A 19,330-nucleotide genomic window follows, 5' to 3' on the forward strand; every position below is an offset into this window, starting at 1 on the left:
TCACTGACCCCGACACAGAAGATTGAAGGATAACGCGGAGAACATCGCACACACCCATGTGATAATCTGCCGTACGCCCACAGGGCTCCTGCAGGGAAATGCTATTCCTGCAAGTCAGCGCTTGCAATTCCCTTTACAAACAGGAACCTCTGATCCACCGTCACCTTAAAGGGGTTCACGCCTCACTTTTTGTTCATTCAAAAGGTATCATTATTGTCAATTTGCTGTCTGTTAAAGGGAAGGTGCCATCAGCAAAAAAAAAAAAAATATTTTCTGATTACCTGTTCTTCTTAGTAGTCATCTTATTATAATCACAGGCAGGATAACAATATCAGATATCACCTATATACAGGTTATGCCTCATTCACATGTTAGTGATTTCTATCAGTAATTGAGCCAAAACTAGCTGCGGCTCTAAACACAGAACAGGTTGCAGACCTTTCCCTTATACCTTATGTCCGTGGAGGCTCCAATCCTGCTTTTGGCTCACCATCGCTAATGGAAATCACTGACCAAAACACTGATGTGTGAATAACGCTTAAAGCAGGACTCACCATTCACAATAGCTGATGGTTACTGCTTATCTACGCCTCCTCCCCGCACAATGACCTCTGCACAGGTCACAGAGCATGCCCACAAAACTCCCCCAAAACAAGTCAATCTCCAGACTGATTATAAATGCTGTTAACACACAGAAAACCAACAGAGGTTAATAGATGTCCATGGAAAAAGCGCATCTGTAGTCGCTACTTTTTCCTGCTTGGGCGGTGTTCACAGATCACCGTGACCACCCACCTCCCCTCCATAGTAAAATAGTAGATGGTACCAGGGTTGCACCGGGTATCGAATTAATCATACCCAATCAATACTTTTGTACCAGTATCGATTCGATACTAGGATTTGCCTTTTACCGATACTAGGCTGCTCTACTGCACATCCTAGTATCACAGAACATGAGCGCGCTGCTCTCAGCGAGCCATGTTCCCTCAGCAGCACAGGGGAAAAAGAAGCAGTCTCCCCCCCCCCCCCCCCCCCCCCGTGCCGCTGCCAGTGCGCCACCAATGAAGATAATTAACGTTTAATACAGACACAGGAGGCGGGTGCCGGTGGCAGAATCACATAGCTGGCACCCAACCTCTATGACCGGGAGCTGCGATCAGTGGCAGTTAACCCCTCAGGTGCCGCACCCACCTACTGTATTAAACGTTAATTATCTTTATTGGTTGCGCAGTGCACCCCCCCTCCCAGTATTAGGCCCTTTTCACACGGGCGTGACGGATTGGCTCAGGATGCGTTCAGGGTGCGTTCAGTGAAACACGCACTATTTTGCAAACAAGTTCAGTCAGTTTTGTCTGCGATTGCGTTTAGTTGTTCAGTTTTTTCCGCGCGGGTGCAATGCGTTTTGATGCGTTTTTCACGCGCGTGATAAAAAACTGAAGAAGGTTTACAAACAACATCTCTTAGCAACCATCAGTGAAAAACGCATTGCACCCGCACTTGCTTGCGGATGCAATGCGTTTTTCACGCAGCCCCATTCACTTCTATGGGGCCAGCGTTGCGTGAAAAACGCAGAATATAGAACATGCTGCGATTTTAACGCAACGCAGAACTGATGCGTGAAAAACAACGCTCATGTACACAGACCCATTGAAATGAATGGGTCAGGATTCAGTGCGGGTGCTATGCGTTCACGTCACGCATTGCACCCGCGCGGAAAACTCGCTCGTGTGAAAGGGACCTTAAAGTCATTGGTTGTGCAGTGCGCCTCCCCCCCCCCCCCCCCTTCCCCCCCAGTATTATAATTAGGGATGAGGGAATCGACTTTGGAAGAAACGTCCGAAGTCGATTTGCATTAGAATTTATTCCAATAATGTACGGAGCTGGAGCTCCATACAGTGTTAAAATGTATTGGCTCCGATGAGCCGAAGTTATTGCTTCGCAAAGTCTTGCGAGAGACATTTCCCGAATTCTGGTTCGGTTCCAAGGTACCACTTGGAACCCAACCAGAGTTTGGGAAATGTATTTTTACAGTACAAATTAAACTTTGGCTCATCGGAGGCAATACATTCTAATACTGTACGGAGCTCCTGCTCCATACAGTATTGGAACAAAGTTTTATGCAAATAGATTTGCTCATCCCTAATTATAATCATTGGTGACAGTGGCCACAGGGTCCCCTCCCCTCCTCACCATTGGTGGTGCAGTGGCAGTTGTGATTGGAGCCCCAGCAGTGAAATAGCGGGGCTCCGATTGGTTACCATGGCAGACAGGACGCTACTGAAGCCCAGGGCAGCAGTGACAGTGTGAGGTCCTATTCAACCTAATAGAGCTCTATCAGGGTGAATTGGACAAGGGATTAAAAGATCCCAGGTTCTAAGCCCTAAGGGGGGGGGGGGAATACACTGAACAAAAAAATAAATGCAACACTTTTGTTTTTTCTCCCATTTTGCATGAGCTTAGAATTTTCTAGATACACAAAAGACCCATTACTCTCAAATATTGTTCACAAATCTGTCTAAATCTGTGTTAGTGAGCACATAATCCATCCCACCTCACAGGTGTGGCATATCATGGTGCTGATTAGACAGCATGAATATTGCACAGGTGTGCCTTAGACTTTCCACAATAAAAGTCCACTCTGAAATGTGCAGTTTGATCACACAGCACAATGCCACAGATGTCACAACGTTTGAGGGAGCGTGCAATTGTCATGCTGACTGCAGGAATGTCTACCAGAGCTGTTGCCCGTGCAATGAATGTTCATTTCTCTACCATAAGCCATCTCCAAAGGCGTTTCAGAGAATTTGGCAGTACATCCAACCGGCCTCACAACCGCAGTCCACGTGTAACCACACCAGTCCAGGACCTCCACATCCAGCACGTTCACCTCCATGATCGTCTGAGACCGGCCACCCAGACAGCTGCAGCAACAATTGGTTTGCATAACCCAAAAATTTCTGCACTAACTGTCAGAAACCGTCTCAGGGAAGCTCATCTGCATGCTCGTCATCCTCATCGGGGTCTGGACCTGACTGCAGTTCGTCGTCGTAACCGACTTGAGTGGTCAAGTGCTCACATTCGATGGCGGCTGACACGTTGGAGAGGCGTTCTGTTCACGGATGGGTCCCGGTGTTCAGGGCAGATGGCAGGCAGCGTGTGTGGCATTGTGTGGGTGAGCGGTTTGCTGACGTCAACGTTGAGGATCGAGTGGCCCATGGTGGCGGTGGGGTTATGGTATATGCTGGCGTATGTTATGGACAACAAACACAGGTGCATTTTATTGATGGCATTTTGAATGCACAGAGATAGCGTGATGTGATCCTGAGGCCCATTGTTGTGCCATTCATCCACAACCATCACCTCATGTTGCAGCATGATCATGCACGGCCCCATATTGCAAGGATCAGTACACAATTCCTGGAAGCTGAAAACATCCCAGTTCTTGCATGGCAAGCACACTCACCGGACATGTCACCCATTGAGCATGTTTGGGACGCTCTGGATCGGTGTATACGACAGTGTGTTCCAGTTCCTGCCAATATTCTGCACAGCTATTAAACAGGAGTGGACCAACATCCCACAGGCCGCAATCAACAACCTGATCAACTCTATGCGACGGAGATATGTTGCACTGAGTGAGGCAAATGGTGGCCGCACCAGATACTGACTGGTTTTCTGTGCACATTTCAGAGTGGCCTTTTATTGTGGGCAGTCTAAGGCACACCTGTGCAATATTCATGCTGTCTAATCAGCACCTTGATATGCCACACCTGTGAGGTGGGATGAATTATCTCAGCAAAGGAGAAGTGCCCACTAACACAGATTTAGGCAGCATGAACACGGCCCTTGTGCTGCCGTTCCGTGCATTGGGGACCGCAATGCACGGGCAACATCCGTGCAGTGGGCCGCACCACAAATAAATGTCATTTATTTGCGGTGCGGAACAATGGAAAGAAACACCACGGAAGCACCGTAGTGCTTCCAGTGTTCTGTTCCGTGACTCTGTTCCACAACTCTGGAATTGCGGACCCATTCAAGTGAATAAGTCCACATCCGTGATGCGGGGTGCACACGTCCGAAAAGTCCAAACTATTAAAATATTTAAAAAACTCCTATGCGGAGTACATAAAATACATAAAAAAAACTGTGCGATTCGCCATTTTTTTTGTCACCTTGTCCCCCCAAAAAATAGAATTGGACTGTTTGATTATGGGCCGGACGTTCCATAAAATGCGGAATGCACGCAGCTTTTTTGGCTTTTTATTTTTGCGTGGTATCGAATAGTATCAAGCATCGCAATACTTATTTATGGTATCAAAATTTTAAAAAAATTTGGGCATCGTGACAAACCTAGGTGGTACAGGATTATTACATACAACTAGCAACGGTAGACCGTTACAGCAGATGCCGGTGACCTGGCACGTATCTGCATGGACTTACCCCCGAACGCCCCCAGCATCACCTTCTGGTAGAACGGGAGGGGGCCCTTGTTATCCTGCGCCAGGCGGTCTCTCACAGTCTCATAGATGGCAAAACGGGTGAGGGAGTAAGTGATCTGTAGGGGTAGAGACAAGCGGTGATCATTCGCATGCACCAGCAGCTGGAGCATTAAAGGCGTTGTGCCAAGTTTAGAAGTTATCCTCTATCCGCAGCTAGGTGATCGCTGGGGGTCTGACCGGCAAGACCCCCACCGATCCCGAGAACGGGAGTCCCGCTCCCCCATCCTGACAGAACGGCAGGTCGCACATGCGGACTCCTGCTCCATTCATTCTCTGAGATAGCGGCGCTCCCATAGAGAATGAATGGAGCAGCAGTGCACGACCTGCCGCTCCATCAGGATGGCGGAACGGGCCCCCCATTCTCAGGATCTGGGGGTTCAGTGGTCAGACACCCAGTGATCACCTAGTGCTGTGGATAACTATTACATAGTAAATGGGCAATCATCGGGTTTATTAATCAACAGTAACTGAACTGTGGTAACCAGCGTCAGGCAGCAGCTGCCAAGGCAAATAGGATCATGGGATACATCAAAGCGGGCATAGACGCACACGACGGGATAATAGTTCCACCACCTGACATGTCTGTTTTAGTAGCTATTTGACCTCTCCATACAATAATTCTGAGGCATCTGTTCACGAAACTGTATGCTGTACCATTCCTCTTTTACTCCTACTAGAAGTTTATGTATGACGTGCCAGCCGTCTGCAATAAAAATCCAACTGGGTGTTCTCCCTACACAATCTGGCACAGGCAGAACTAAATGGACAGTGGTAGATTGTGTTGTGAGGTAAACTGGTAGAGATGGACCTTTAGTGCCTACTGCTGGTAACTCATTCATAAACTTCTAGTAGGAGTAATAGAGGAATGACACTAAATACTGCTGGCTATTCATTCATGAACTTCTAGGAATGACACAACATGGCTATATAAAAAGATGCTGCAGAATTGTTACTACATGGGGAGTGCAAGCAGTTACTGAAACAAAGAAGTCAGCAGAGGCGACAGGTCCTCTTTAAAGATGCTTGCTGTCAATGAATGCAAAAATTCTGGTTCACACCCACAGGTTGAAAACATGTCCTGATAGTGTCTGGGTCCAGAGAGCTCCGATACACGTCAGTGAGCTTTCCTGCATGAACGGGATATGCCATGACTTGATGATAAGTGGTGATCAGACCACGGTGCAGAGAACTACAGCGCGGCGCCACGCAAGAGGGCCTGCGCAGCATCTGGTCAGGATCTAAAGGCATCACACTCCTTAATCTTAATTATCAGGAGGGTCCCACATGTGTACATCAATTTAGCCATGAAGGATTCCATTTACTGATAGCAAGCAGAGATCTGGATAACGGTAACTAGTACTAAAGGAGACTTGTTCACTAGGGTTCGGGGCCTGGAGCGATCAGTTTATTACTCGGGGGGACCACATTTTACAAACGGGTGGTCTCTGACAACTGCCTGAAGTGTGTCATGTGATCAGTAGAACCCTCCCCTCCCCCCCACCCTGGTGGGAGCTGCTCACCTGTCTGAACAGCGACGCGCTCAGGCCGTTGTACAGGGCGAAGAAGCCATCGTTCTTGATGACAGTGATGGCCATGCCCGTCATCCTCATCTTCACCTCCTGCTGAGTCTGCAGATGGACCTAGATACCAAGACAATGGCGGCAGTCACATGACAGGTGCAAAAAAAAACACAACCGGCGACTACCTCCTTACGGCTAACGCTACTTTCACACTGGCATTTAGGCTTTCCATTTGTGAGGTCCGTTCAGGGCTGTCACCAGCGGTCCAAAACGGATCCGTTTTTGCCCTAATGGATTCTGAATGGAAAAGGATCCGATCAGAATGCATCAGTTTGCCTCTGTACTGTCTCCGTTCTGCTTCGGAGGCGGACACCAAAACACTGCTTGTCCGTCTGACGAAATGGAGCCAAACGGATCCGTCCTCGCACACAATGTAAGTCAATGGGGACGGATCCGTTTTCTATGACACAATCTGGCACAATAGAAAACGGATCCGTCCTCCATTGACTTTCAACGGAGTTCATGCCGGATGCGTCTTGGCTATGTTAAAGATAATACAAACGGATCCGTTCTGAACGGATGCAGACGGTTGTATTATCTGAACGGATCCGTCTGTGCAGAGCCATGACGGATCCGCACCAAACGCGAGTGTGAAAGAAGCCTTAGAAAACAACTCAAAAGTCACTGCAGCGCGGCATCTTCTCTGATTGGCACGAACCTGCCATACCAGTCCTATCACCTCAGGGCGCGACGCTGACACGTACATGCAGGATGTAAGCTACGCACAGCTCTGCATCTCTATACTGTACTGCATACACACCTCTGCTACTCGTTGTGGGGACTCGCTCTGGCAGACAGGATTAGCGGACGCAGTATAGAGGCAACAACAAGTTCTTTGGGTCAAACAGTTCCGTGTTTTATTCACACTTTAGGCAAGTGACCAAACAAGCAGTGATAAACAAAAAGTCACCTTGCGGTGTTGGTGGTAATTCACACCATGCGGCAATTCTGCCTCAGAGTCCGTGCTGACAGCAGCACCAACCCGTTTTCACGCCGAACAGGCAGCAAGCCTTCCTCCAGACACCAGGCTCCCAGATCCCAACACAGAGACCCGGCTTCTGAGCCCAGCTGCCTATTAAAGGGTACTTTCACACTTGCGGCAGAGGATTCCGGCAGGCAGTTCTGTCGCCAGAACTGCCTGCCGGATCCGTCACAACGTATGCCAACTGATGGCATTTGTCAGAGGGATCAGGATCCTGATCCGTATGACAAATGCATTGAAATGCCGGATCCGTCTCTCCGGTGTCATCTGGAAAAACAGATCCGGCATTTATTTATTTTCACATTTTTTTCCAGTCTGAGCATGCGCAGACCGCAATGCCGGATCCGTTTTGCCAGAACACTCAGGGCCGGATCCGGCATTAATGCATTTCAATGGGAAAAAGTGTTCCGGAGTTTTGGACGGAGATAAAACTGTAGCATGCTGCGGTATTATCACCGTCCTGAAAAGGCAATGACTGAACTGAAGACATCCTGATGCGTCCTGGACGGATTGCTCTCCATCCAGAATGCATGGGGATAAAACTGATCAGTTCTTTTCCAGTATAGAGCCCCTAGGACGGAACTCAGCGCCGGAAAAGAATAACGCTAGTGTGAAAGTACCCCAAGGACAGCCATGTGCTGCCAAAATCCGGACCGGCATTTGACCTCACCTGGCTGTAAATCAGCCCAGCAGCACATGTGGGAGGAAAATACCTGTTTTCCCAGACCAAACCTCTCATTGTGTCACACCGTATACACACCTCTGCTACCTGTATACACACACAGCACTGCATCTCTATACTGCATACACACACCTCTACTACTCATATACACACACAGCACTGCATCTCTATACTGCATACACACCTCTACTACTCATATACACACATAGCACTGCATCTCTATACTGCATACACATCTGTATACTGCATACACATCTCTACTACTCGTATACACACACAGCTCTGCCTCTGTATACTGCATACACACCTCTACTACTCGTATACACACATAGCACTGCATCTCTATACTGCATACACATCTCTATACTGCATACACACACCTCTACTACCCGTATACACACATAGCACTGCATCTCTATACTGCATACACATCTGTATACTGCATACACATCTCTACTACTCGTATACACACACAGCACTGCATCTCTATACTGCATACACATCTGTATACTGCATACACACCTCTACTACTCGTATACACACATAGCACTGCATCTCTATACTGCATACACACATAGCACTGCATCTCTATACTGCATACACATCTGTATACTGCATACACATCTCTACTACTCGTATACACACACAGCACTGCATCTCTATACTGCATACACATCTGTATACTGCATACACATCTCTACTACTCGTATACACACACAGCACTGCATCTCTATACTGCATACACATCTGTATACTGCATACACATCTTTACTACTCGTATACACACATAGCACTGCATCTCTATACTGCATACACATCTGTATACTGCATACACATCTCTACTACTCGTATACACACACAGCACTGCATACACATCTGTATACTGCATACACATCTCTACTACTCGTATACACACACAGCACTGCATCTCTATACTGCATACACATCTGTATACTGCATACACATCTCTACTACTCATATACACACATAGCACTGCATCTCTATACTGCATACACACACCTCTACTACCCGTATACACACACATAGCACTGCATCTCTATACTGCATACACATCTGTATACTGCATACACATCTCTACTACTCATATACACACATAGCACTGCATCTCTATACTGCATACACATCTGTATACTGCATACACACACCTCTACTACCCGTATACACACATAGCACTGCATCTCTATACTGCATACACATCTGTATACTGCATACACATCTCTACTACTCGTATACACACACAGCACTGCATCTCTATACTGCATACACATCTGTATACTGCATACACATCTCTACTACTCGTATACACACACATAGCACTGCATCTCTATACTGCATACACATCTGTATACTGCATACACACCTCTACTACTCGTATACACACATAGCACTGCATCTCTATACTGCATACACACACAGCACTGCATCTCTATACTGCATACACATCTGTATACTGCATACACATCTCTACTACTCGTATACACACACAGCACTGCATCTCTATACTGCATACACATCTGTATACTGCATACACATCTCTACTACTCGTATACACACATAGCACTGCATCTCTATACTGCATACACATCTGTATACTGCATACACATCTCTACTACTCGTATACACACACAGCACTGCATCTCTATACTGCATACACATCTGTATACTGCATACACATCTCTACTACTCGTATACACACATAGCACTGCATCTCTATACTGCATACACATCTGTATACTGCATACACATCTCTACTACTCATATACACACATAGCACTGCATCTCTATACTGCATACACACACCTCTACTACCCGTATACACACACATAGCACTGCATCTCTATACTGCATACACATCTGTATACTGCATACACACACCTCTACTACCCGTATACACACATAGCACTGCATCTCTATACTGCATACACATCTCTACTACTCGTATAGACACACATCCCTGCTACCCGAATACAGCTCTGCATCTGTATACTGCATACACACCTCTACTACCCGTATACACACATAGCTCTGCCTCTGTATACTGCATACACATCCCTACTACCCGTATACATACACAGCTCTGCATCTGTATACTGAATACACATCTCTACTACCCATATACACACATAGCACTGCCTCTGTATACTGCATACACACCTCTACTACCTGTATACACACACAGCTCTGCATATGTATACTGCATACACATTTCTGCTACCCATATACACACACAAATGACTGGTCCAGACACATACTACAGTACATGACATCAGCCCCGGTACGTCATGTCCATCGTGCCTCTCCATGTAGAGATGTAGCAGAGCTGAATGTGTTACAAAAGTAAAGATAACAGTTTTACCTAAAGTCTTATAAAACCACAGATAACACTGTATGCTGCACTCAGCTCTGCTACATCTGCACAGATCACACAACCCTGCTCCCAGGAACACTTTGACCCTGAATAGATGCAATGCATATACAAATAATCATTACAGACAGGTGCGCACACACACGCATACATAGCTGCTGTGTACACCAGTAACTCGCTGAGCGGCACAGATCTCACGGAGGTTATATCCTGCCTGTACAAATACATAATGACACGGCTTAATAAGCATCCGATCACGTGACGTGTACTAATGACTATAGTGTGACCTGCACACCACTACCAGACGGCAGGCGTGACCATCCACATACTACAAGGGAGACACATGCAGGGTCATACATGTAGTGTACACCGACACGCAGGCAGCAGCCAGACATATGTATAAGGCCTCATGCACACAACAGTATGTATTTTGCGGTATGCGGCTGACATCCGTGTGCATTCCGTATTTTGTGGAACGGAACAGCTGACCCCTAAGGGTCCATTCACACGTCCGTGGTGTATTGCGGATCCGCAATACACCCGGCCGGCACCGCCATAGAACTGCCTAGTGCCAAATGCGGACAAGAATAGGACATGTTCTATTTTTTTCCGGAGCCATGGACCGGAAGATCGGCAGCGCGCTCCGGAAATGCGGATGCGGACAGCACAGTGTGCTGTCCGCATCCATTTCTGCCTAAAAGAGAATGAAAAGGTCCGCACCCGATCCGCAATTTGCGGAACGGATGTGGACTCATTATTACGGACGTGTGAATGGAGCCTAATAGAACAGTCCAATCCTTGTCCGTAATGCAGACAATAGGACATGTTCTGTTTTTTTGCGGAACGGACATACGGAAACGGAATGCACATGGAACGGACATACGGAAACGGAATGCACACGGAGTAACTTCAGGTTTTTTAATTTTACGGACACATTGACATGAATGGTTCCGCATACAGTCCGCAAAAAAAATAACAGAACGGACACGGGAAGAAAATACTTTGTGTGCATGACCCCTAGCCTCATCTGCCGTAATATATATGTAGAGCCGTGTAATACATGTATACATGTAGTAGGTCAGTCATGTATATGGAAAACAGGTGTCATATGTGTAGTATGTCATAATATCTAGGTAATAGACATGCATTCATAAAACTGTAATATATATATGCAAAGCAGCGTCATACATGTAGTATGTATATGTCCGCTGTGTCCATGTATTACCAGCACTGTCTGTCATACATGTAGTATGTATATGTCCATGTATTAATAGCACTGTCTGTCATACATGTAGTATGTATATGTCCATGTATTACCAGCACTGTCTGTCATACATGTAGTATGTATATGTCCATGTATTACCAGCACTGTCTGTCATACATATAGTATGTATATGTCCATGTATTACCAGCACTGTCTGTCATACATATAGTATGTATATGTCCATGTATTACCAGCACTGTCTGTCATACATGTAGTATGTATATGTCCATGTATTACCAGCACTGTCTGTCATACATGTAGTATGTATATGTCCATGTATTAATAGCACTGTCTGTCATACATGTAGTATGTATATGTCCATGTATTACCAGCACTGTCTGTCATACATATAGTATGTATATGTCCATGTATTACCAGCACTGTCTGTCATACATATAGTATGTATATGTCCATGTATTACCAGCACTGTCTGTCATACATGTAGTATGTATATGTCCATGTATTACCAGCACTGTCTGTCATACATGTAGTATGTATATGTCCATGTATTACCAGCACTGTCTGTCATACATGTAGAATGTATATGTCCATGTATTAATAGCACTGTCTGTCATACATGTAGTATGTATATGCCCATGTATTACCAGCACTGTCTGTCATACATGTAGTATGTATATGCCCATGTATTACCAGCACTGTCTGTCATACATGTAGTATGTATATGTCCATGTATTACCAGCACTGTCTGTCATACATGTAGTATGTATATGTCCATGTATTACCAGCACTGTCTGTCATACATGTAGTATGTATATGTCCATGTATTACCAGCACTGTCTGTCATACATGTAGTATGTATATGTCCGCTGTGTCCATGTATTACCAGCACTGTGTCATACATGTAGTATGTATATGTCCATGTATTAATAGCACTGTCTGTCATACATGTAGTATGTATATGTCCATGTATAAATAGCACTGTCTGTCATACATGTAGTATGTATATGTCCATGTATTACCAGCACTGTCTGTCATACATGTAGTATGTATATGTCCATGTATTAATAGCACTGTCTGTCATACATGTAGTATGTATATGTCCGCTGTGTCCATGTATTAATAGCACTGTCATACATGTAGTATGTATATGTCCATGTATTACCAGCACTGTCTGTCATACATGTAGTATGTATATGTCCATGTATTACCAGCACTGTCTGTCATACATGTAGTATGTATATGTCCATGTATTAATAGCACTGTCTGTCATACATGTAGTATGTATATGTCCATGTATTAATAGCACTGTCTGTCATACATGTAGTATGTATATGTCCATGTATTACCAGCACTGTCTGTCATACATGTAGTATGTATATGTCCATGTATTACCAGCACTGTCTGTCATACATGTAGTATGTATATGTCCATGTATTAATAGCACTGTCTGTCATACATGTAGTATGTATATGTCCATGTATTAATAGCACTGTCTGTCATACATGTAGTATGTATATGTCCATGTATTACCAGCACTGTCTGTCATACATATAGTATGTATATGTCCATGTATTACCAGCACTGTCTGTCATACATGTAGAATGTATATGTCCATGTATTAATAGCACTGTCTGTCATACATGTAGTATGTATATGTCCATGTATTAATAGCACTGTCTGTCATACATGTAGTATGTATATGTCCATGTATTAATAGCACTGTCTGTCATACATGTAGTATGTATATGTCCATGTATTACCAGCACTGTCTGTCATACATGTAGTATGTATATGTCCATGTATTACCAGCACTGTCTGTCATACATGTAGAATGTATATGTCCATGTATTAATAGCACTGTCTGTCATACATGTAGTATGTATATGCCCATGTATTACCAGCACTGTCTGTCATACATGTAGTATGTATATGCCCATGTATTACCAGCACTGTCTGTCATACATGTAGTATGTATATGTCCATGTATTACCAGCACTGTCTGTCATACATGTAGTATGTATATGTCCATGTATTACCAGCACTGTCTGTCATACATGTAGTATGTATATGTCCATGTATTACCAGCACTGTCTGTCATACATGTAGTATGTATATGTCCGCTGTGTCCATGTATTACCAGCACTGTGTCATACATGTAGTATGTATATGTCCATGTATTAATAGCACTGTCTGTCATACATGTAGTATGTATATGTCCATGTATAAATAGCACTGTCTGTCATACATGTAGTATGTATATGTCCATGTATTACCAGCACTGTCTGTCATACATGTAGTATGTATATGTCCATGTATTAATAGCACTGTCTGTCATACATGTAGTATGTATATGTCCGCTGTGTCCATGTATTAATAGCACTGTCTGTCATACATGTAGTATGTATATGTCCGCTGTGTCCATGTATTAATAGCACTGTCTGTCATACATGTAGTATGTATATGTCCATGTATTACCAGCACTGTCTGTCATACATGTAGTATGTATATGTCCATGTATTAATAGCACTGTCTGTCATACATGTAGTATGTATATGTCCGCTGTGTCCATGTATTAATAGCACTGTCATACATGTAGTATGTATATGTCCACAGTGTCCATGTATTAATAGCAGTCACAGATATGCAGCTGTCATACATGTAGTATGTATATGTCTGCTGTGTCCATGTATTACCAGCACTGTCTGTCATACATGTAGTATGTATATGTCCGCTGTGTCCATCTATTACCAGCACTGTCTGTCATACATGTAGTATGTATATGTCCGCAGTGTCCATGTATTACCAGCACTGTCTGTCATACATGTAGTATGTATATGTCCGCAGTGTCCATGTATTACCAGCACTGTCTGTCACACATGTATGAGAAGCCATCTGCCAGGCCCATGCACAGCGCTCACCTTCAGCAGGTCCAGCGGGTGGGTGCAGCACGCCGCCCCGCAGGAGGCCAGGCCCCCGAAATACCAACGGGACACCCTGCGCTCCGCCATCCCTCAGCCTTCTCCCCCAGATCCGGCCGCGCCGGAGAGTCCAAGGGCCAGGGGCGGGGCCTGCCCTGCCGCGCCGGAGCCAATCGGATAGAGAGGAGTGCGGCGCCCCGCCCCATTGCTTCCAAACCACGAGACTTGTTAAATCGGCGCTGCCTGGAGGTGGGGCCCACCGGGGAGAGCACGTGGTGTGTGCGGGGCTCTGGGGTTGAAGTCGGGAAAGGTCACCTGGTGCGGGGGCATCTGCTTCTGCGGGAGGTGCGCGCCGTCCATGTGTAATATGAAGGGTTTTGGAACCGCGCTGCTCTGGACCAAGTCTCCCGATAAACGTGGATGGCAGAGGATGAGCCCCTTTCTCCCAACACCCAAAGGATCCAATCTTCAAAAGATCTCCTCCTCTAAGGGTTTAAATGGGATAGGCAGAATAGTGAAGCACCCTTTGCAATTTTTTCTTAAAAGGTTTTATTATACTCACAAGAGTTGGTAGACAAAAAGCATATAATACAAGATATCAGAACGTCAGGTTCCTGCCCTTGTATTATATGCTTTTTGTCTACCAACTCTTGTGAGTATAATAAAACCTTTTAAGAAAAAATTGCAAAGGGTGCTTCACTATTCTGCCTATCCCATTTAAACCCTTAGAGGAGGAGATCTTTTGAAGATTGGATCCTTTGGGTGTTGGGAGAAAGGGGCTCATCCTCTGCCATCCACGTTTATCGGGAGACTTGGTCCAGAGCAGCGCGGTTCCAAAACCCTTCATATTGTATTCACCAGTGTGTATGACCTACCACACTACTCCGGGACCAGCAGCAGCGCAAGTAATTTGTCGGTGTTGGGACACAGGACTGACTTTTCATTTTGCTTTCGTCCATGTGTAATGTCTGCAGGGTGCCCTATGTGAATCTACAACTCCCAGCATTCCTGTGCAGGGGTAGTAGTTTCTGCAGCTGGAAAAACACGGGTTATCCTGTGAGCAAACATTGCAGGCCTCATACACTGCAAGAGTGCAATAAGGCATGTTCACATGTGGCAGGTTTAGAGGACCTACTAAAAGGAATGCCCATAGAGAATAATGGAAATGTAATATTTCAATTAGAGACAAAACCATTTGACAGATCTAATAATTATCTAGCAGGTTTACTCTCCAAGTTCAGTGGGATTATTTAATGTTCAGATTAAGTGGAATTATCACTGTTTTCTGCAGAATGACACAAAGGAATGCCCATAGACTATAATGGGAAGTAAACTATGAGCTCATTTGCAGGTAAATCTGTGTTATATAGGACATTAACCTTTACCGCAAGTGTTCCCTGGGTAGATTAGCACATTGTAAAATGAAAATTACCTTGGATTATAACAGTTTTCTATGTAATGCCTATAGACTATAATGGGAAGTAAAACGTGACGGTGCCTGAACCATTCAACATATCAAATAAATCTGTAGCAGGCTTATTTACTCTTCAAATTCAGTGGGATTATTTAAAATTGAGATTAAGTGGGATTATCATTGGTTTCTATGATATGAGAAGGGGAATGACACAATTGAATCCTAAGGGAATTAAGTAATGTCATAGCCAGACCCTTATTTCTGATATTTGCGGACTCTATACTGACAGGGAATGTCCCACAGGATTGGCGCATGGCAAATGTGGGGCCAATATTCAAAAAGGATCCAAAAACAGAGCCTGGAAACTATAGGCCGGTAAGTTTAACATCTGTTGTGGGTAAACTGTATGAAGGTTTTCTGAGAGATGCTATCTTAGAGCATCTCAATGGAAATAAGCAAATAACGCCAAATCAGCATGGCTTCGTGAGGGATCGGTCATGCCAAACTAATTTAATCAGTTTCTATGAGGAGGTAAGTTCTAGACTTGACAGCGGCGAATCAATGGATGTCGTATATCTGGACTTCTCCAAAGCATTTGACACTGTACCACATAAAAGGTTAGTATATAAAATGAGAATGCTCGGACTGGGAGAAAACATCTGTATGTGGGTAAGTAACTGGCTGAGGGATAGAAAACAGAGGGTGGTTATTAACGGTACACACTCAGAATGGGTCACTGTCACTAGTGGGGTACCTCAGGGGTCAGTATTGGGCCCTATTCTCTTCAATATATTTATTAATGATCTTGTAGAAGGCTTGCATAGTAAAGTATCAATTTTCGCAGATGATACTAAACTGTGTAAAGTAATTTACACTGAAGAGGACAGTATACTACTACAGAGGGATCTGGATAGACTGCAGGCTTGGGCAGATAAGTGGCAGATGAGGTTTAACACTGACAAATGTAAGGTTATGCACATGGGAAGGAATAATGCAAGTCACCCGTACATACTAAATGGTAAAACACTCGGTAACACTGACGTGGAAAAGGATCTAGGAATATTAATAAACAGAAAACCAGAGTCAGGCAGCTGCTGCCAAGGCCAATAAGATAATGGGTTGCATCAGAAGGGGCATAGATGCCCGTGATAAGAACATAGTCCTAACACTTTACAAATCACTAGTCAGACCACACATGGAGTACTGTGTACAGTTCTGGGCTCCTGTAAACAAGGCAGACATAGCAGAGCTGGAGAGGGTCCAGAGGAGGGCAACTATAGTAATAACTGGAATGGGGCAACTACAGTACCCTGAAAGATTATCAACATTAGGGTTATTCACGTTAGAAAAAAGACGACTGAGGGGAGATCTAATTACTATGTATAAATATATCAGGGGTCAGTACAGAGATCTCTCCCATCATCTATTTATCCCCAGGACTGTGACTGTGACGAGGGGACATCCTCTGCGTCTGGAGGAAAGAAGGTTTGTACACAAACATAGAAAAGGATTCTTTACGGTAAGAGCAGTGAGACTATGGAACTCTCTGCCTGAGGAGGTGGTGATGGTGAGTACAATAAAGGAATTCAAGAGGGGCCTGGATGTATTTCTGGAGTGTAATAATATTACAGGCTATAGCTACTAGTGATGGGTCTTTGATCCAGGGAGTTATTCTGATTGGAGTCGGGAAGGAATTTTTTATTCCCCTAAAGTGGGGGAAATTGGCTTCTACCTCACAGGGTTTTTTGTTCTTTTCCTTCCTCTGGATCAACTTGCAGGATGACAGGCCGAACTGGATGGACAAATGTCTTTTTTTGGCCTTATGTACTATGTTACTATGGAATGCCCATAGGCTATAATGGGAAGTAAAACGTGACTTGGTGCCTGAACCATTCAACATATCAAATAAATCTGTAGCAGGCTTAGACGAGTTTTCCCGCCGGGTGCAATGCGTGAGTTGAACACATTGCACCCGCACTGAATCCGGACCCATTCATTTCTATGGGGCTGTTCACATGAGCGGTGATTTTCACGCATCACTTATGCGTTGCGTGAAAATCGCAGCAAGCTCTATTTTGTGCGTTTTTACATGCAACGCAGGCCCCATAGAAGTGAATGGGACTGTGTGAAATTCGCAAGCATCCGCAAGCAAGTGCGGATGCGGTGCGATTTTCACACACTGTTGCTAGGAGACGATCGGGATGGAGACCCGATCATTATTATTTTACCTTATAACATGGTTATAAGGGAAAATAATAGCATTCTTAATACAGAATGCATAGTACAATAGCGCTGGAGGGGTTAAAAAAAATAATTAATCTCACCTTAATCCACTTGCTCGCGCAGCCGGCATCTCTTCTGTCTCCTTCTTTGCTGATTGCAGGAAAAGGACCTGTGGTGACGTCACTCCGGTCATCACATGGTCCGTCACATGATCTTTTACCATGGTGATGGATCATGTGATGACCGGAGTGACGTCACCACAGGTCCTTTTCCTGCAATCAGCAAAGAAGGAGACAGAAGAGAAGCCGGGCTGCGCGATCAAGTGGATTAAGGTGAGTTTATTTATTATAATTTTTTTTTTAACCCCTCCAGCCCTATTTTACTATGCATTCTGTATTCAGAATGCTATTATTTTCCCTTATAACTATGTTATAGGGGAAAATAATACAATCTACAGAACACCGATCCCAAGCCCGAACTTCTGTGAAGAAGTTCAGGTTTGGGTACCAAACATGCGTGATTTTTCTCACGCGAGCGCAAAACGCATTACAATGTTTTGCACTCGCGCGGAAAAATCGTGCATGTTCCCGCAATGCACCCGGACCTTTTCCCACAACGCCCGTGTGAAAGAGGCCTTACTCAGTTGGGGCGGGACGCATTTGGAATTTCCGAACTGAATTTCTCCGTTTGGAAATTCCGTAGTGTGCATGGACCCGTAGTTGCCCCCATGTATCCTCCACCCCAAAATCCGAGCCCATTCCTAGTCCTGGGCCTATAGTTGGTGAGGGGGAGGAAAGCTGTTGTGTCTTTAGTTCAAAAGTTAAATTTCCATTATTCTCTAGGGTTATTCCACTTCCCATTATACCCTTTGAATCCCCTTTAATCTCCACTTTATTATTTGCCACTGAACTTGGAGATTATGTCTGCTAAAGATTTATTTGATATGTTGAATCGTTCACATTCCAAATCACATTTTACTTCCCATTATACTGTATTGGCATACTGTCATTCACATGTTATTCCATAGAAAACAGCTTTAATCCCAGATAGTTTTAAATTTACAATGTGCTACTCTACTCAGGGAACACTTGCGGTAAGGCTGGGTTCACACTTGAGCGTTTTACAGCGCGTTCAAACGCGCTGTAAAACGCTCAACACATGAAAACCAATGCTTCCCTATGGCCCTGGTTCTCACTTGAGCGTTTTACAGCGCGTTTGAACGCGCTGAAAAACGCCCTACGCTCAAACAAGTTCTTGATCTTCTTTGGGGCGTTTTACAGCGCGTTTGTGGCCATAGGACATTGCAGTCAATCATACAAACGCGCGTCAAACGCGCGTTTACTATTGCAAAAAACGCACATAAAAACGCGCGTCAAAAACGCGCGTTAAACGCGCATATCAAATACACTCAGGTCTGAACC

The 19,330-nt window shown here is 44.7% G+C and overlaps 1 protein-coding gene across 1 annotated transcript in view; it reads right to left on the reverse strand.

Annotated features, from left to right (window-relative positions):
* Nucleotides 1-14,412, reverse strand: part of SLC25A10 (solute carrier family 25 member 10) — a 29,664-nt gene extending 15,252 nt beyond the window's left edge. Inside the window, exons 1-3 of the mRNA XM_040436397.1 lie at nucleotides 14,273-14,412; nucleotides 6,020-6,139; nucleotides 4,441-4,555 (exon numbers count right to left, since the gene is read on the reverse strand). Of these exons, the coding sequence (XP_040292331.1) occupies nucleotides 4,441-4,555; nucleotides 6,020-6,139; nucleotides 14,273-14,362 (325 nt within the window). The 5' untranslated portion in view covers nucleotides 14,363-14,412. The remainder of the gene's footprint in view (nucleotides 1-4,440; nucleotides 4,556-6,019; nucleotides 6,140-14,272) is intronic.
* Between the last annotated feature and the right edge of the window lie 4,918 nt (nucleotides 14,413-19,330).

Source organism: Bufo bufo, chromosome 6, assembly GCF_905171765.1.
Source record: "Bufo bufo chromosome 6, aBufBuf1.1, whole genome shotgun sequence".
NCBI classification, from domain to species: domain Eukaryota; kingdom Metazoa; phylum Chordata; class Amphibia; order Anura; family Bufonidae; genus Bufo; species Bufo bufo.